Source organism: Dipodomys merriami, unplaced genomic scaffold (assembly GCF_024711535.1).
Source record: "Dipodomys merriami isolate MVZ:Mamm:240054 unplaced genomic scaffold, mDipMer1.0.p SCAF_12, whole genome shotgun sequence".
NCBI lineage: Eukaryota > Metazoa > Chordata > Mammalia > Rodentia > Heteromyidae > Dipodomys > Dipodomys merriami.
In genome coordinates, this window is record NW_027202493.1 from 36,433,179 (window position 1) to 36,454,157 (window position 20,979).

Sequence of the window (20,979 nt, forward strand, 5' to 3'; positions counted from 1 at the left end):
AACACTAGCTTTGGAAAAAAAGGTCAGGGACATGGCCCAGTTGTTCAGGTCAAGCCCCATGATTGCCCTTCTCCTCCACCCCCACCCCCAAAAGAAAAGTCAATCAATGTAAAGTCTTGGAAATGATAGAAAGGAAAAGACTAGAAAGCACCAACTCTAAATAGCTATAAATATAATCAAGGTTACTCAAAATGGAGGATAGATCATAGTTCTAAATATGATAAATATATTAAATTAAAAATATTACAGTATATTAGAATGATAAAATTATTTAAATTAAGTACTGAAAGGACAAAAGCAAATAGGAAAAAAAATTAAACATTTAAATTTAGAATCCAAAGCTGCATCTCAGGGTAGCTTCTGAATAGTATTAAGAGATTTAACACAGAAAATAAGTCCCAGAAGGAAGCATGAGAGTTTTAAGAAATAAGGTCCAGGGCAGGAGATGGAACTCAGTGGGAGAACACAGGTCTTGCGTTACATTTCTACCAAAATGGAAACAAAAGAACAGTTAAATTTTCCCAAACTGGTGAAGAATATAAACATACAAATGCAAGAACCTGAACAAACACCAAACATGAAAAAGCACAAGGAAAAAGCATAAAAAGACACCTCATAATAATAATGCTGAAATTCAGGGAAAAGAACATCTCTTGAAAGCATTCACAGGGAACAAAACCATGTTAGGTAGAGAGGACCGAAACAAAGGTAAGAGGGAAAACAGACTTGTCATCTGAAACCATGCCAGGTAGGAAACAATGGCACAGTATTTTAGAATACTGAAAGAGAAAGAAAATGCTGCCAAAAATTCCAAACATATTACACATTAATTCCTCAAATTAATGTGAATTACAGAGTGCTCAGATGATAAAACATGAGAAATTTGTCAGCAGGCATAGGGATAAAAGTAAAGAATATTTTTCTATTTAAAAAAAAATATTTACAAGTCCGCTGTCTCTACTCCCTAGTACTGGGATTATAGGAATGTACCACCACCATCCTGGACTTTTTGGATTCACTTTAATTACGCGCGTGTGTGTGTGTGTGTGTGTGTGTGTGTGTGTGTGTGTGTGTGTGTGTGTGTGTGTGTGTGTGTGTGTGTGTGTGTGTGTGTGTGTGTGTGTGTGTGTGTGTGTGTGTGTGTGTGTGTGTGTGTGTGTGTGTCCCTATTTTTATATGTATTCATCAATCAGACACTATTTTTCAGTTAGCCTATGGATTGAAGCTATAACCATCTTTGACTGGAGGGAAAAATCACAACATAAATATCAGTCTTAGAATTCAAAGCTGCAGCTGTTCGCATGGTAAAGGGAGATGAATATATTTGTGGCCTTAAGTAGAAAATCATATTATTTTCAGCTTACATATTGTATAAACTCAATGTATATAGATGTGTGTGCCCAATGGAGCCAAATATGATTATCTATTGACATGTCTCCCCAAAACTCCCTTTCTCTGAGATCTGTATGTTATTCCTTCTTGAGAAAATTTCCCCTAACTATTGCAACCAAATGGTGCTGTCAATCATGGCATTTATCCCCTTAGTCACTCACATCAGTCCTGTCCTAGAATGTACTAAATTAAGAGAGAAAAATTAGGATGTTCTTTGTTACTGAAACTCAACACATCTGTACGGACCCTCATAGCACTGTATCCAGCCATATCTAAGGAGCCTCATATGAAAGAAAACACTAAAATATACATCATGCAGAGATGGAAATGGACAGTATTCTGCTGATAATCTTTTATTTCCAGGTATGTCCTTTGCCTAGGCTACTTTCAACTGATGTCACTTGCATCTATTGGAACTTGACACAGTGTTGCTAGAGAAAAAGGAAATCTGCTAGGCTGACAGTACCTTCTTTAGGAGGTACTCCTAAAGAACTTGCATTTGGTATCAGTCAGTATCAAGGGCACTACCATAATATTTCTTCTAACTGAAACCTACATAAAATATGCTAACATCTTAACAAAAAGTGCCCATCCACAGATAAAAACTGTGCTACTATCCACCCCTTCCCTTTATGTCTCTTTTATAATAGGTAGATGGGGACACTCTGGAAGCAAAGCCTGGTTATTTCGTGCATACGTGTCAGCTTGTCTTAGCCTATTCAACTATGTCAAATTGTCATTTCACCCTCCACAAAATTCTTCTATGTGAACATACTCCATTCATTTCAAACTTACATTTGCTCTCAGAAAATAATCAAAAGACATCAAATATGGGATTCCTTCATGTCCTAGCAATAATTATGCCATGCTGTCTTGTCATCTGAGCATCTTGTCAAAGGCCAACCATTGGGCCTATGCTTTGGATATGAATTTCCTCATTTCTTCTTTTGTCTCTGAAGCACTGTGCCACTGATTAATCTGTTTTATAAATTCAATCTTTCCTTCAACCACTAGAAATGTAAACCCCATGATAATAATAACTCTGCTATTGTATTTGGTGCCTAGTACACAGGCAGTAGTCAATATTAGTTGCTGAAGCCCTGGTTATATGAAAAACTGAGAGACTGGGAAATGAATACTCTTCATTTTAAGAGCTTTATAATACTGTTAAAAAAAGATCAAGCAACAGGTGGGTCTCTTATGTAGAACTAGAGGCTTTCTCAAACTTCAAGAATATTTCTCTAGATAAACAATTTCCTCATTCTTGACTTTATTTCAATAAATCCACTTTAAAATTTGAGGCTAAAGATGAAATAAATGAAACAAAAAATGACAACAATGATGCTTACTCTTCTTTCCATCCATATCTGCATGGATTTTCCGAGCCAAGAATCCACTTTTGTACACAGCAGCATTTGGGTCATGAGGAATGTCCAAAAATGGGTTAGTTGTACTGCCAATTCGGCTGATGGTCTTTGGATGCGTTCCATTGGCCTTCTCATCAGTACCTTCCGAAGGAGATTTTTTTTTCTCTTCATCATCTCTGTAATAAAGTAAACAAAAAAAGTGAGCCAAGAACTCCACTATATTCAATGAAAAAGCGTTTTAGTGTCATAAATCCTCTGGTTTCCTAACTATCTATCAGCATTGGTAGCAGCCACCATAATCACAATCAGCACTTACTGATTGTGGCCTATGTGCCAGGGACTAATGATCATCAATCTAATGATCACCAACAGTAGCACTGTACATTACAGATAAGGAAACTGATCCAGAAGTTCAAATATTCACCAGATACCACAGATGTATAATAGAAAGAAGAGATAATAGAAGTATGGTCATAACATCTCAAAAAAAACCTCTGCTTTTTTTTTCATCTACTTAATGTTTGTCTTTCATGCAAGTGGGGGCTTTGGAGGCAGGGATCAGGATTTAGACTTCTGTGTATCTATAGGGCTTTTCATAGCACTAAGCATATAGAAAACAAGAATTGATTACAGGTTGAATCCAATGGATAGCACTGAGCTATCTCTGCCAAATCACAAAAACAAAACAAAACAACAAAAACAAAAAACAGGATAATTCCTAATATCCAAATCCCAGGTAAAACTGCCAGTAGGAACATGGTGCCATGCACAATACTGTGGCATCTTAGGTATTTTCCCAACACAGCACTTTGACAGCCACTGTTAAACCCCCCATTGCCTTATCCCCTTTTGGGAATCTCTACTTTTTCAACGGAACATTTACATCTGCAATCATAACACCTTTAAAACAAAAAGGAGGGGGAATAGGGAAAAATTAAGAAGCAGATTTGGTAGGAATTCTAAAAATCAAATTAAGAAAGTATAATAAGAGTCTGTTTTAGCTCAGCTGCCTCAATTCAACTGCTTCCTTTGTCTATTAAACTCTGATTATTGATTCTTTACAATCAACCAAAATAAGTACCACCAAAGTGTATTTTAAATAAACCACAAATTAATCATGCATAGGTATTTGACGATAGGGTTCTTCCACTGGTTGCTTGTGATTGAGAGATACATGAAAGTAAATGTTGACTCAAACATCCATACTTCAAAAAAAAAAATCCATACTTCACTTTTATTTTGAAATAATTTTAGTCTTGCAAAGATAGTACATCGAGTTTCCATATGCCCAGCTTCTCCAGTTCACATCTTATATAACTACAGTATAAAAAATCTTCTAAATTAAAAATTAACATTAGTGAAATACTGTGGATTGAACTTGAGAGTTTCTTTGCATTTCACCAGTTTCTTCACGAATTTATTTTTGTATTCCAGGATCATTTCCATGAATGCACAGTGTACTTAATTTTCATATCTCTTAGTTTCTCTAGTCCATAAAAGTTCCTCAGTCTCTCCTGAGAGCTGAACATAGATCAGTTACTTTATAGAATAACGCCAATTTATGTTTGATGTTTTCTCAAAACCTGATTAAGGATGTGCATTTAGGGGGAGGATAAACACAGGTGAGGCATTCATATTAATGCACTAGACAAGGTGGGTGTAGTTTTTATTACGGGTACTATTAACCAGACTATTTGATTAAAGTAGTGTGTGACATCTTGCCACACAGCAAGGTAACTATTTTCTCTTTTAACTGCTTTGGGGGAGATACTTTATTCACTATGCAAATATCTGGTTTTTCCTTTACCTTCTGCTCACCCGTGTTAGCATTCAAAAATAAATATTGCATGTGTCAATTATTATTATGGAATGGTTCATTCATTTTATATTCTTCTCTAAGTATGGAATATGAATATGTACATAATTCTTTAGATTATAACCCAGTCTGTGGTAACTACTGGTCTGTATTCTTGGTCTATTTTTTGAATTTGTAAAAAAATGCATTAAAAATTCCCTCATGCTTTGTGTCAATGAATAGTTTTTTTCATTTTTTAAATGAGGTTTTTTATTGTGAAAATACTGTAGAGGAGGTACAGTTACATGAACAAGGAAATGAGTACATTTCTTATCCAGCATTGTTGCCTCCTCCTTTGTTTTTCCCCTATCATCCCCTCCCTCCCACCTCCTCAACTATACCCCCCCGCCTAAATTGTTTTTTTTCCATTTTATGGATACACAGTTTATTCACCTTACAAAGTACTTTTTGAGTAGTTTCTAATTTCTATATCCTATGACAAAAGATATTTGTCCTTGCAATCATCACCATGTTAATAACATATGAATCTTTATAGATCATAACCAATCTAGAAAGAACATTCTATCCTTCAGATAGGTTATGTACTGTCACCATTGAGATTTACACTGTATAGCTCAGAGCAAGCATCATATTCAATAGTGAAAGGTTGAAATCTCTTCCTATACATAAAAAACAGGACCAGGTGCAAATATTCATCACATCATTCAACAAGCCCTGCAAATCCTAGCACAGTAGTTAGGCAAGATGAAATAAGAGGCCTTCATTCTGGACAAGTAATAAAATTGCCTTCACCAAAAAACTTAGAATTGAGGGAAGGATGACACTGTCCAAAAAGAAATGGACTCATTACCTGACTTATGTAATCTTAATCCCTCTATACATTACTGCTATAGTAGCACTTAAAAATTTTAAAAATTAAAAAATATAACCTATAAATTCAGTAAAGTTGCAACCTACAAAATCAACATACAAAAATCAGTAGTGTTTGTATACAACCAGCACCTATCAAAAATTAAGAAAACAATTCAATTATAATGGAATTTGACTCCCCTTCCCAAATAAAATAAGTGTAAATTTGATAAAGGAAGTAAAAGATCTATATACTGTAAACTATAAAACACAGACGAAAAAATCTGAAAGACACAAATAAATGGAAGGATATACTGTGTTCAAGGCTTAGGAAATTACTATCCAAAGTAAGATACAGATTCAGTGAAATTTCTTTCAATACTTCAGTTTCATTTTGCACACAAACAGAAAAAACATTCCTAAGATTCTTATAGAACCAGCAAAGACTAAACAACCAATGCATTCCAGAGGTAGCTATAAGCATCACCACTGAAAACTGGAATATCCCTGAGGAAATCAAAATTTGTACATGCATAATTCCCTTATATAAAATGATTTAGCATTATATATAACGTATGCAAATAGTCTGTACTTTAAATCATTTCCAGATTACTAAGAATACTACAATTTAAATGTTATGTTAATAACTGTTATAATAGTTTAGGGAATAATGACAAGAAAAAAAAATCCATCCATGTCTAATTCATATACAGTTCCTTTTCAAATTTTTAGTCTGTGGTTTCCTGAATTCACATATGCAGAATCCACAGATAGGGATTATGGGCCAACTATGTATTATAAAGCTATTATAATCAAAACAGATGGTGCTAGTGTTAAAATCAGACACATCAACCAATGGAATAGGACAGAAAGCCCAAAAATAAACTCAAGTATTTGCAGTCAATTGATTTTTTGGCAAAAAGCACACTTTGTAGAAGAATGGCCTCTTTAAAAATGGTTGGAAGAAAACTAAATATTCACATTTCCCCAAAGAGAAATGGACCCTTATCTCACACTATAAACAAAAAACAACTCAGGAGGAGGCAACAATGCTTGATAAGAAATGTACTCATTACCTTGCCCATGTAATTGTAACCCCTCTGTATGGTATTTTCACAATAAAAAAAGAAAAAGAAAAAAATGTAAGAACACTTAAAAGTAAGAGCTGATATCATAAAGCTGGTAAAGGAAAACAGAAGAAAAACCTCATGACATTGGTTGGGTGATTTCTTGTATGGACTCCAAAAGCATAGACAACAAAAGAAAGAATAACTGAATAAAAAGTAGTGCTTGGAGTGTGAAAAGAATTTTTTGTAAGCACACATCTGGTGAAGACCTAATATCATATATATATATATATATATATATATATATATATATATACACACACACACGTATATAAGTATATATATACATATATATAAGTATATATATATATATATATAAAACTAAAAATCTTAATAGTAAGGAAATAAACTTGATTAAAACTGGGCAAATAGTTCTTAAAACAGATATAAATGGCCAATAAATGAAAAAAAAAATCCAGCATCTCAAATCATCAAGGAAATGCAAACTAAAATTACAATGGGATGCCACCTTACACTGTAGGAATGGTTATTATTAAAACAAATATGATAAGCATGTTCAAGCATGTAGAAAAAAGGGAACTCTTACACAGAGTTGATGGAAGTGAATATCAATAAGTCTTTAGGGAAAATTGAATGAAATGATCTATAAAACTAAAATGGAAATACTATATGATCCAGAACTCTCACCTCTGGATAATATACATATATACATATATATATATATGTTTATATAATAAAAGCAATGAAAGTAGAATGTTGAAGAGATATTCATAGTTCTATGTTCATTTTGATGTCATCATCTACAACAGCCACAATAAGAGACAATCTAAGTGCCCATCAATGGATAAATGGATAAGGACAACATAGTAATAAAGTAGCTCCCTCATACTATTTCATCTTCTGAGGTTTCAGTAATGTGAAAGTAACTGTTATTTGGCTACAAGTCATATCATTATAGAAAAAAAGAATAGAGTACAATAGGATATTTTGAGAGAATAGGTCAAATATTTTCTGTTTCTAAATTCTGGTGGTTTTTTTAAACTATTTGATTTTTTCCATCTTGGAAGTTTCCACATATTTTGGAAATCAGATTTGTTCCTCATGTATGTCCAGCTTTGGTAATGAACCAAGACACCATTCATATCTGTCAATATTTATATATAGCCTTCTTTTTCATTTTTTCTTAAATTTTCCATCTCTCTGATTGCATTTCCCATCTGTTCTTGCATGCTGTTTATTTCATCCACTAGAATTCTTAGCATTTTAATCAGAGTTGTTTTAAGTTCCTGCTCTGATTATTCCACCATCCTTACAATATGTTTCAGTTCTGATGCTTGCTCTCTCTTCCTTTCAACCATGTCTCAGCCTTTTGGTATACATCATATTTTCTTCCAGATAGCTAGAAGTGTGTTGTGGGTAAAAGGAGCTGTGGCTTATATAGGCCCTGAGTAATGTTGTGGTTAAGTGTGTGTCACGGGGAAGAGTCATTCTATATTTTTATGGTGACGGCTCCATCTCTAAGTGAGTCTATGTGAAGTATCAACTGTCTATGTTCCTTGATTTTATTTTTCATCTTCTTAGGTGAACAAGAAGTCTAGACTGGGCCTAGAGTATGGTTTTATCTATCTCTCATGCAGCAGGGCAGACTCTGGTATAACTGTTTCTCTTCAACAAATCCTTGTAAATAACAGAATGTTGTACTATGCTTCAAAATAGCTGTATTTCTCATAACCCTGCCAGAAGTACAAGACGATTTTCTTTTCATATTCATTATATATGGGATAAGTTAATGCCAGTAAACTATTACAATAGTGTGAGTCCCTCTCCATGACTAGATTTCTGAAGTATTTACCTTGTAATCTTGACCAAAATGACACTTTTGCCACTTTAATAATGTTCAGATTTTCTTATCTCAACAGCAGTTTCCATGTTGGTTTCTACTAAGGGTTTTTTCCCCAAGTAATTTGTGATTCTCAGCATTCATCAGTCTGTCTCTCCAATCTTGATGCCAGTGATTTGGCCTGTGACCTAACTTCTCTGATTTATCTAAATGTTGGTTTTTCAGTTTGTTCAAGAGTTTTACTTGTTAGAATGGCGTAAGGACTCCAATATCATTATGTGCCACCAGGAAAGCAGACATACACCCTCTGGTAAAATTTTTATTTCAGTTACTATAATATTCTCCTTCAGAACTGGGTTCTCTTATATTTATGTCTTTGTTGGTATTCTTCATGTAGCCATATGTATTTTCCTGATTTTTTCTTCCTTGAACCTTGAGTTAAAAGTCCTTTCTGTTCCCACTCCCTTTTTTAGTTCCCCTGTAAATATGCTTGCTTCTAAATATTCCAATTTCTCAACATTTTTTTCTAGGGGGGTTGCAAGTTACATTCCGCTGACTGCAATCAATTGTTTCCAGATATTTGTGGATCTTTGCTCCTTCTGACATTTGTATGTCACATACTACCCTCCTCTGCCTTCTCCAACTCTGATCAGTCTGAGACACAAACTATGCCATTAGAAAGACATAATCTGGTAATATCATCTGCAGACCAGAATACTATAATCAAATCTACTTTTTTCTCTCCACCTCAAGGAACAAATGGGGAATTGGGATTCTCTCCTAGATGTTGCATGACCTTTGGTTTCCAGAGTTCATATGAAGTTATTTTACTCAGTCTCAGTAGTTAATGTTTCTAACCAAGAAAAAGTCTGGACATTCTTAGTATACTATCTTCCCTGTTTTTCTAAAAATGATTATTGTTTTGGTCTTTCTTGGGGTTCTTAGTTTGAACCATGTACCCTTTATCCAAGTCGTGAACCATGTACCCTTTATCCAGACATGATTATGACCTTATTTGAAAATAAGATGATCAAGTCAAGTTGAGGTCATCAGAGTGATCCCTCATCCAACCAAAATGACTGAAGTCTTAGTAAAAAAAGGAAACAAATGCAGAAGGAAGGGGATATGAAAAAGACACAGGAAAAATGTCATTTTCAAGAAAATGAATCCTTATAGAAAACCAGAAGAAATGAAATAGGTTCCCCTGATAGTCTTCAGAAAAATAAGTCAATCCTACTCACACCTTCATCTCAAAATTCTAGCCTCCAGAACTGTTGATTGTTTTCCACAAACTCCATTGTGACCCTGAATAGGCTAAACGTATCTCCAGATCTTTGTACCCTCAGATGCAATTCATGCATTTGCTTTTAGGTCAGCAAATATAAACCAAGAAAACAAGGCCTGTCCAGAGAATTGGAGAGTACAATGACAAGAATGTCTCTGGAACCTCACTGTGGCCTTGAGCCCATTCTACTTGTAGTATTACATTACAATAGGATTGTAGATTCCAATCAAGTCATAAATCCAAGAAAATAACAGAAATTATCAAATGTCTCCTAACGGTTGACCCCAAATGGAAATTTATCCTGCTAAAATTGGGCCAAACACTATAACCTCCCCTTTATTTTCTCCCATATAGGACACATATCTTGAATATTACTATGCAAGTATTCCATAACAATGAAAGTAAAGACATTGTAAAATTTCAAGGGTGTTTTCAAAACTAGATGGAGGGAGACAAGGAGCTCCAGTTCTTCCTTCCTCCCTCTATAGGGGGGAAAGAGGTTATTTATCCCACTCACCCACCCTTGGGTGTCTCAAAAGGAAGAGAGACTCTACCCTTACCCCTATTTCTTCACTGGTATCAAGACAAAACAGATCAGCCACTCCCTTTTTCCTTAATGAATAGCAGATCTGGTGGGAAAAGGCTTTTACCTCTGCCCCTTTAGTTCTGATTACTTGGCCCATAATGAACTCAGGTTGGCCAGCTCAGCAGGCCAGGGGTCACCATATTTTCCAGCCAAAATGTCTGAGGGCACCTTGATACTTACTTGACTTTGTCTATGCTCTATGTATACCTATGCTCTATGTATACCACTTCTAGCCAGAACACGAAAGAAAAGGCTGGTAGTCCCACTACTCAGGATGCTGAAACCTGGACAATCAAGGTTTGAAGCCAGCCCAAACAGAAAATTCCTTGAGGGGCCATCTCGAAAATAACCAGCAAAATGCCGGGCAGGAGGTATGGCCCAAGTGATAGAGTGCCAGTCTTGAGCAGAAAGGCTGAGAGAGGGCACAAAGCCATGTACCAGTGAGAAAAGAAAGTGTATAGGAACCATGTACGAGGAACCTCCACATTGAACCTCTAACTACTGCTGTGCTCATATTAATATCTTCTTATCTTCACCACCTCCCTAAAAGGCAGATGATTTCATTTCAGTGAAAAGTCAAAGTCAATACAGGCAAAAGAATCTATGAACACAGGACTTCTTGTACATGATCATCTTATAAGATTCCTTGGGGCTTCTCTGATCCAAGAAGTTTGATATGAATGCATGTGGAGCACAGCAGGCAGCAGGAGGCCAAGGCCCTGCTCTCCTCTAAGAAGAAAGTGCCTGGAAGCTGGTGCTCCAGGGGAAATTCAGTGCCAGCTTAGTAGCAATCAGAGGAAACTCCAAGTTGCCAGGTAATTATGACGATTAGGATCCCAAGAGGGAAGCATAATCCAGCAGAGAAAGAGAAACATCATAAACATATAATAATGAGTAATAGTTTTTTAATGAAATACTGTAACATATGTCTCAACAAGGATGGATACAAGACAGTAGAAAATCAGAAAGAAGAGTGTATGTTATATATGCTGAATTCATAGTTTCCCTCATTTGTAATAACTAGAATTTATCTACAATATTCTTTTCTTTTTCTTTTTTTTCTTTTCTTTTCTTTTCTTTTCTTTTTTTTTTTTTTTTTGGTCCGGTCATGGGGCCTGAACTCTGGGCCTGGGTGCTGTCCCTCAACTCTTCAGCTCAAGGCTAGTGCTGCTCTACCAATTGAGCCACAACGCCACTTCCAGTTTTTTTCTTTTTGCTTATGAGGTGCTGAGGAATCAAACCCAGGGCCTCATGCATGCAAGGCAAGCACTCTACCACTGAGCTACCTTCCCAGCCCCAATATTCTTATAAGAGAATCAAAAGGGCTCAATAGTTATATACATATCACCATATGAAATGATGTTTATCAAAATGAACTCCAAGAAATGGAATCAAGAGTTTTTTTTTATATTGTCCTGTTTGCAGTTATTTCTGTTTTCTTTTTTTTCCCTTTTGTTTAGTTCCTGGTGTCACTGGTTTTGATTTCTGTATCCTTTGTCTTGTATATAAGTTTTCTCTGAGTTGGGGAAGGGAAGGAGGATCACAGAATTGGTGGGACAAGGTGAACCAATGCAACAGTGATACTCACTAGACACTATGTTGGAAATGAACTTTACAACTTGGGGGGAAAGGGAGGTCGGGAGGGGAAAAATGGGAGAAAATCAGGAAGGGGGTAACACTGTTCAAAGGAAATGTACTCATTACCCGACTTATATAACTATGACTCTTTGTACAACTTTTACAACGCAATTTAAATTTAAAAATAAATGTAAATAAAAACTAACAGGACTTAAGAAACAAAGAACTCCCACTCATCTGGTTGAACCACTACCAAATATCCCCATGCTGCTGATCACATATATGGTATATAACATGTGAGCACCGTTATATCTTACAGACTGTGATAGACAATTTGCTCCAGGAAAGTTAGAATGAACTTGTGACTTTAAATGAGCATCATTATTCCACAATACTGTGAATTTCCGGAAATTATGTAATCACTTAATCACAATCAAAAAAAAAAAAAAAAAGAACCTCGGGGAAGGGAGGGAGGGAGGGGATGGTAGGGGGAAAACAATGGAGGGGGTAACAATGTTCAAGAGGAAGTGTACTCATTACCTCACTCATGTAACTGTAACCCTCTGTATAGTATCTTTACAATAAAAAAAATAAATGTAAATAAAGTAGCAGAATTTAAAAAATAAAAACATAAATATGTATCACATTAAAAAAATAAATATGCTAAATTGTAAGCACAAAGAATCACTTGTGGGTAATGGACTGTGGTAGTTTTTAATAAGGTAGTTTAATGTGGCAGTTTAAAAATAAAGAATTGTGGGGCTGGGAAGATAGCTCAGTGGTAAAGTGCTTGCCTTGCATGCATGAGGCCCTGGGTTCGATTCCCCAGCACCACATAAGGAAAAAGAAAAAAAGCCGGAAGTGGCACTGTGGCTCAACTGGTAGAGTGCTAGCCTTGAGCTGAAGTGCTGAGGGACAGCGCCCAGGCCCAGAGTTCAGGCTCCATGACCGGACCCCCCTCCCAAAAAAAAAATAAATAATTGTATTTAAAATGGGTAGATTATGGCATTTAATTATATCTCAAAAAATCTCTTTAAAAATAATAAATGTGTTTGGTTCTTATGACAGGTGCTCAGGATTCTGAGATCCAGAGGACTGTGATTTGAAGCCAATCTGGATAGAAAAGTCCATGAGTCTTCATCTCCAAAATAACCAATAAAAGGGCTCTTTATTGTAGCTCAAATGATAATGTACTAGCTAACCAAAGCATCACTTGACCGAATTAGAATACTAACACATAGTTAAATTTTTAATTTTTTGCTAAAAATATGAAATATATATTATTTTCTAAAAAGATACTATGGCATAGCTCTTTTGAATGCAGTTTTCTTTAAAAGGTTAAGTTCTAGAACTAGTCCTTGAACTCCATTAAGAATACTGCCAGATGTGAGGCAGATGCTGTGTTGTAAGTGGACTTTCTAACAAAGGTTGTGACTATATTTAAATGGTTTTAGTATACTTTCCAAACTGGATTGGAGATATGACAGTTGCTTTTTTTAAAAGATTTTGGACTGAACATTGGGGACTGATGCCTGTAATCTTAGCTACTCAGGAGACTGAGGATCGCGGCTCAAAGCCAGCCTGGGCAGGAAAGTCAACAAGACAAGTGGTGCTGTGGCTCACATGGTAGAGAGCTCACCTTGAGCTTAAGAGCTCAGGGACAGTGCCCAGGTTCAGAGTTCAAGCCCCATAATGGGGAAGGGGGGGAGATTTTGAAAATAAAATGTAGTCAAAGCAGATGATCAATATCTACTGTGAAAATTTTAAGAGAGAAAAAATTACAGTGTTACCTATATAATATCATATAATATAATATACTACCAATCTGTCTACTCATATTTTTCTCATCTTGGGAAAATGTATACTAGTTCACATATTAAAATGTAAATACATAAATAATGAAATCCAAATGAATACTGTCTATAAAATGTTCAAGACACTACATTAGTCATTTCATGTATATTTTAAGTAACTCAGAAATCATATTTATTATTTCTTCAATTGTTCTTTAACAAAAAGCAGTTTTATGCAATCCAATTTGTCCAACCTTTCTTTGATTTTTTCTGTTTCTGGATCTCTATTAAGAAAATTTTGACCTGTACCAAGGAGCCCTAGAGTTTCTCCTATTCCTTCCTGTAATGTTTTCAGGGCGTCTGCTTTGACTTCAAGGTTTGTTCTATTTGGAGTTGATTATTGTCAGGGTAATATATAAGGATCTAGCTTTAGTTTTCTACAGGTGTTTAACCAATTTTGCCAGCACCATTTACTGAAGAGGCTGTCTTTCTTCCGTTGTATTATTTTTAGCTCCCTTGTTGAACATCAGGTGGCTATAGGTCTGTGGGTTCATTTCTGGGTCTTCAGGTCTGTTCTTGTGCTAGTACCAAGCTGTTTTCATTACTATGGCTTTGAAGAGTTTGAAATTTGGTAATGATATTCCTCCAGCATTGTTCTTTCTGCTAAGGATTGTTTTTGCTATTTTGGGGTCTTTTATTGTTCCATCTGAATCTTTGGATTGCTTCTTCTATTTCATTGCTTATTCTATTTCATTGAAGAATGAGGCTGGGATATTGATAAGTATCACATTGAATTTGTAGATAGCCTTTGGCAATATTGCCATTTTCATCATGTTAAGCCTAATCCAGGAGCATGGGAGATTTCCATATTTAAAAGATACTTAGAACTCAAAAACTTAACTCCCCCAACAACAAATTCTCAAAGAAACAATCATCCAATTAGTAAGTGGGATAAAGACTTAAAGAGAGACTTTTCTCAAGAGGAAACAAGAATGGCCAATAGACACATGAAGACATGCTCAACCTCTCTGACTATAAAAGAAATGCAAATCAAAACAACATTGAGATTCTACCTTACCCCAGTTAGAATGGCTATAATCAAGAAATCTAATAACATATGCTGGAGGGGATGTGGCCAAAAGGGAACTGTTGGTGGGAGTGTAAACTTGTTCAACCACTTTGGAAAGCAGTATGGAGGGTCCTAAAAAGACTACACATAGATCTCCCCCCTATCACCCAGCAATCTCACTTTGGGGCATTTACCCAAACAATCACAAACAACTATCCTTATCGCAGCATTATTTACCATAATGGATATGAATATGGAACCAACCCAGATGTCCCTCAGTAGATGAAGGGATCAAGAAAATGTGGCATACACACACACACACATACACACACACACACACACACACACACGCACACACACAGAGGAATTTTGTGCCTCCATTAGAAAGAATGACACAGCCCCATTTGTTAGGAAATGGAAAGACTTGGGAAAAATTATACTAAGTGAAGTAAGCTAGGCCCAAAGAAACATAGGTCCCATGGTTTCCTTTATTTGCAATAACTAGTACATATGTAGGATAATCTTACCAGACAAGTAGAAAAGGTCAAAAGCTATGTACATATGACCCTATAAGATGATGTTAAGCGAAATGAACCCCAAAATAGAGACACAAGAGGTTTTTTTCTTTGTTGCTGTTGTTTTTAAAGTACTTATAATGTACTATGTGATTTCTTTTGTGTCTTTCATATGTCCTTCCCCCCGTGGTATAACCCCTGTTTTCACTGTATTTGATTCCCACACCCTGCATCTTGAATATACATTTTTCTAATGTGGGGAGGGGAAGGGAAATAACACAATGCTGAAATAAGGATACAGGGTTGAACCATTGTAACAATGAGATGTACAAGACACTGTTGAAAATGAACTTTACAACTTGGGGGGGCAGTTGGGGAGGTGAGGAGGGAAGGGATGGTAAGAGAAAAACAAACGAGGGGGTAACAATGCTCAATAGGAAATGTACTCACTACTTTACTCATGTAACTGTAACCCCTCTGTACAGAATCTTTAATATATATATATATATATATATATATATATATATAAAAGGCTTATCAAGTGGTATTGATAATATAAAATCCTAAATGATAGCATATAGAAGAAAAATTTTCCTTACAGCTCCAGAATCCTTTGCACCTCAGTGGTTCTAAAATTGCCTTAGGACATGCAGGCTACTAGCTGTTATAGTCAGTCCATCTGCTCACCAACCTGTCTGCCCTGCAAAGTCCCAATTTCAAGATAATGAAAAAGAAAGATGTTGTTGTGAAGTTTATCACTTTCATTTTAACTGTATAAGAACTGTCTTCATAATAGAATCCTTGAACATGCTAATGATTCACCTCATTCTCACCACTGACAAGTGGCATATGTACATAATACAGGTATGTGTCAATTTTTTGGATTTGACCTTTCAAAGTAAAGAGCTGAAGGTGATATTTCCAGTTTCTTATATGCTTAAGTTCGATATCTGAGGAAAAAAACACTTTTTGCTGAGAAAAGTAGTTAAAGATTAAATGTTAAGCATAAGCTATGATTTAGGTTCTTAATAAAATTACATTTCACTGAGCTGCCTGAGGGAGTCTTCTCTAGTTCTAAATCTTCAAATGTTTTTTCCTCAAAACACCAAAGTCCAGGAGATTTATCAAAGTTCAATATAATTTCCTGCTAGCAAATTTTCAAGTGATATTAATTCTTCAGCCCAAAATTTCCCTCAAGGTCATGGTTAATCTTCTGTACAATGGCATTAGTTCCTTTTATTCTCTTATATCCAATGTACCTTCTCCAAGCATAGAATAACTGAACCAATAATATCCTCTGTATACACTACAAAATTGGTAGTGATATCATTACTATTAGAACTGGCAGCACTTGCCATGCCAGGGAGGTGTGTAGTCCAGCAAACAGCAGTGACAACAGGAACACCAAGGCTTACATGATGCATGTCATAGAGATATGTAGGACAGGTTCTCCAATAGAGAATTGGGTTTTATGATTTTAGTACTTGTTCCGTAGTGTGTTCTCTCTACCAATGATTTCTAATGTCAGCCCTCTTTATTTACTCCATTATTTATTTCTCAAGCTTATCAACATATCCATAAATAACACAAAATCATGTTATTTTAGGAAAACATGCAAATAGAGGTCATATTAAGCAAGATAAGACAAGCTCAAAAATCAAAATACCATGTTTTCACTCTATGTATCAATTAGATCTGAAAGACATGCATAGAGAGACAGATAACTGCCTATATGTATGCATGTCTTTTAGCTGTATAAATACATATATGTATACATGTATATATCATTACTTATATGGTTAAATACAGAACATAAATCAAGTTAAGAGACTACTTAAGGGGAGAGGTGAGGATGGAAAACTGTTAACATATTAAAAATACAGATGAGGGGAATGGGATATAGATATCTTGTATCTATAGCTATCGATAGATATAGAGGAACGGGAGGAAAGAGAGACTGTGGGTGGTGGGAACTTGTGCAAGGCAAGGTTAACACTGTTGGAAAGATTATTTATACTTATGGAAACAAAATAAGTAAACCTGTTGGAGGTACTATTTCGGGAGAGGGAGTCACATAGGGAGTGTGACAGAGGGTTAAAATTAATGAAAATACAGTATCAACATGGTTGCATGCCCCCTATAACTAATATGAGCCAAAATAAAAAAAAATAGCTTTATTTGCTCTACCATTTCTCAAGCTTATCTACCTGCAGAAACTTATTTTATTGTGACTCATTATCTATGCACATTAAAATATAACTAATGGCCTACAGACACAGTAATAAGATTGAAAGCAGAAAAACAAAAACAGTATTCTAGGTAACAAGAAAAAAAAGGCTACTTAGAGCTACCTTAGGTTTTGCACAAAGACAGTAAGATACTAGGTGTAAAATGAGAATTGAGGATACATACTTAATCCTTTTCTGAAATCACCTCCAAGGCATAAAGAAAAAAGGGAGCAATTAATTATTAAAAAACTGACATCCAGCATACTTACACTGCCCATTCAAGTTTCTCATTCTTGATTGAATTGTACAGAGCCTGTAGAAAGAAAATAAGAATGAGTTATTCTTTTCATTCTATTCCATATGTTAAATTCACTAAACAAAGCCAAAAGGCTTGAATAAGCCCATAAGCAACTCCCCCACTCTTCAGAGTCTGGTTATCTGCACAAGCAGAACTAAAGCCCCTTGTCAGGCTGGCACCATGCTTCTGGGTAGGTAAATGAGTGCAAGTGAGGAGACCTGCACTAGCAGATATCTGGACAGAGTAAAATCTGTATGTTACGTTTCATCACAGGATAATTAGGATAGGATTAAAATTAGACTGGAAAATACTTCTCATTCAAAAAAGTCACAGTTTGATTAATTTGGAGCTGGTCGGTCTGATAACTCCCTCACTAATGGAAAAAATACAACTGAATGGCAACTGAATGAGTACGTTACATGGAAAGAAGACTGAAATTAGATACAGAAAAGCATTTTAGATAGTTTTAGGGTTCCTAAAGCAATGCCTTTGGTAGTTTACATTACTCCAATATCATAATTCTGTTTAAGTGAGTGTTACATTGGGATGTGTGGGTGGGTGTGGTCAAGGAGATAGAGCCTTGATAACAGTGACAGTCCTGTCACAAAAGACCGGCTTCCCCAATTCTCTCCATTTCAGGATTGTACATAAGGTCTTCTCAATCAACTTTCTCTACTACAACTACTACAAAGGAAAATGCTTTAACTTTTGAATAAAATAAAAAAATAAAAAAAGTATTCTATTATGTAAATCCACAATAGAAAATTACATTATGCAAAGAATAACTATCATACTATATGATGATGTTTAAACAGTTTCCTCAGTGGAGCACTTGGACTTTGTAGAGGCTGAAGGCATAGGATCTCCTAGCAGATTTGTAGACATTGCACAGGATGGCTGAAATAGTCAATTTAACCACTGAATAACTATGGCATAAATACAACCAAGGACATATTTTATCCACATGGGACATGGAAAAGTACATGTCCGCAAACAATGAGAACAAAGAATGAAAACAAAGATTAAACTGAGGTATAAAGATCATACTATAAATTGGATATTCTTTTGAAGAACCCACCTACAATACAGGCAACATCTTAGGAAGCAGATCATTTATCCAAGAGCAGTGGGTCTCAGAAAACTAACACTGGACTGAGAAACTACAACTGAAAAGAGACAGATCACGATAGGGTTTTTTGTTTTGTTTTGGGTAATCCTTTCAGGCTAATAGTGTTAGCCAGAGTAATTCACAATGTGGCAAAAATTCTTAAAATGGAGTTCATAAAGGTAGTCTGGAAATATCTAAGCATCTAATTTTAATACATTCAGTTCTGCCCTACAATTCTTTTCTAAATTGTTTTGTCCTTGAGAATTTTTTATTAAAGAGAAACAGAGTTTTTAGTATATATTTAGTATATTTAATATATTTAGTATATATTTATTATAAAGATTCTGTACAGTGGGGTTACAATTACACAAGTAAGGTAATGAGTATAAGAAATGGAGTTTTGAACTATAACTACTTGCTATTTAGTCAGCCAGATATCTTACAAAGGCCTATTGATAATATATCTTGTCTAATTCAATAGACTTTCCTGTTACATTGCAGGTTAAGTTCTCCTCTTGTATATATAATGTAAAATAGGTATCTTAGGTAGCATGCCAAAACTAAAGGCTTATTCTTTTTAATCATCAGATTACAAATTTCACTGATTCTGTGTAGCACTTTATGATAACTCATTATTTCCTGAAACAGAAGATGCTCTGTGAATTTGTCTAGCACTTACATGTCCTCATCCTGGCTGCATATCCTTTCAACTAATTAGCCCAGGTAAGAACTAAATACATTGGATTTCTTTTTATCTCCTCTTCAATGGGCATCACTTTCTTTTTTTGGTCAGTCTAGAAACCATGGTCTATGTATCACATGTTGTTTCACTCCAACCAGTCTTGTCAGAATGGGATGAGCTCACTAATTCAAAAATATGAAGTCTGGCCGGGCGCTGGTGGCTCACGCCTGTAATCCTAGCTACTCAGGAGGCTGAGATCTGAGGATCTCGGTTCAAAGCCAGCCCGGGCAGGAAAGACCGTGAGACTCCTTCCAGAAAACCGGAAGTGGCGCTGTAGCTCAAGTGGTAGAGCGCTCACCTTGAGCTGAAGAGCTGAGGGACAGAGCCCAGGCCCAGACTTCAAGCCCCACGACCGACAAAAAAAAAAAAAAAAAAAAAAAAAAAAAATGAAGTCTGCAGTATTACAAATTCAAAACTTTTAAATATCAACACAATGCCCCAAGCAGAAAATTCCACAATAAAACTTTACTTCAAGCTGGTTGTAGTGACACACACCCCAAATCCAGCATTGGGAAAACTGAAGCACGGCGTATGGGAGAGCAGCTGGAGCTAGTCAGTTCAAACCCAGCCTTAACTACATGGCAAGACCTGTGCCAAAAACCTGAAAATCAAAATTAAAAACCAAAAGCCTTTGTTCCATGCATTTGCCTTCTGGCTGTATGAATAGAATGTGTAGTTGAAAAAAATAAAGTCCCATTCTCAAAGTAAGCTAATGTGAACAAAAAAAATTCTCTAAATCTGAGATTCATTAAAATCTTAAACATTCCTGGCCTCAATTTAGATGAGGGCTTCTCAATCTGAACCTTTAGCTTCTTTGTTCTGTTATCTTTCTTCCAACCCTGATAAAAGAATCTATATAACTTTTGATCAAGCTTACTCTGACTTCACAAACTAATATCCCATTTATGATTAAGACTTCTTTTTATTTCATTCAAATATCAAATTCATAAGCTCTTAAATAATTTAAGAATAGGACCTAATACTTTACGCAACCAAATCAGAAAAAAAAAAGTATGAATGGAGCTGCCTTCAGGGATGCAGGAATTTAGCCTCCCCCTCCTATTTCTTGCTTCCACTCCAAACATTTCCAAGTTTTGTTTCTCTACATCACAACTAACTGCCCACTATAAGCAATAGCTATTCATACTCATGTCTTATGTCTCTAAAAAGAGAGAAAACACACTGTTCTTTCCAACATGAAAAGACCTACATAGAAATTCTCATTGAAGTTTAAATCATCTATTGGCCACTGGACTAGTCCAAGTGCCAGATAAGAGGTACTACGACTAGGTCTCTGAAGTCAAGGGTGCTGGTTGTGTTTGTCAGTGAGGCGTAGCAGTAAACTAACCACAACCATTTTGGAATTCATAACATTCCCAATGTGTAGAGAGTCATTTAGCTACTAGAAAACGTTAAGTGATAGCA

At 35.7% G+C, this 20,979-nt stretch overlaps 1 protein-coding gene across 6 annotated transcripts in view; it reads right to left on the reverse strand.

The window, feature by feature from the left end:
* Psd3 (pleckstrin and Sec7 domain containing 3) overlaps positions 1–20,979 on the reverse strand; it is a 338,007-nt gene that overhangs the window by 60,877 nt on the left and 256,151 nt on the right. For all 6 annotated transcript variants that reach the window (XM_070016552.1, XM_070016554.1, XM_070016556.1 and 3 more), the window contains 2 exons: positions 17,676–17,719; positions 2,742–2,935 (listed from right to left, as the gene is read on the reverse strand). In XM_070016552.1, the coding sequence (XP_069872653.1) occupies positions 2,742–2,935; positions 17,676–17,719 (238 nt within the window). The remainder of the gene's footprint in view (positions 1–2,741; positions 2,936–17,675; positions 17,720–20,979) is intronic.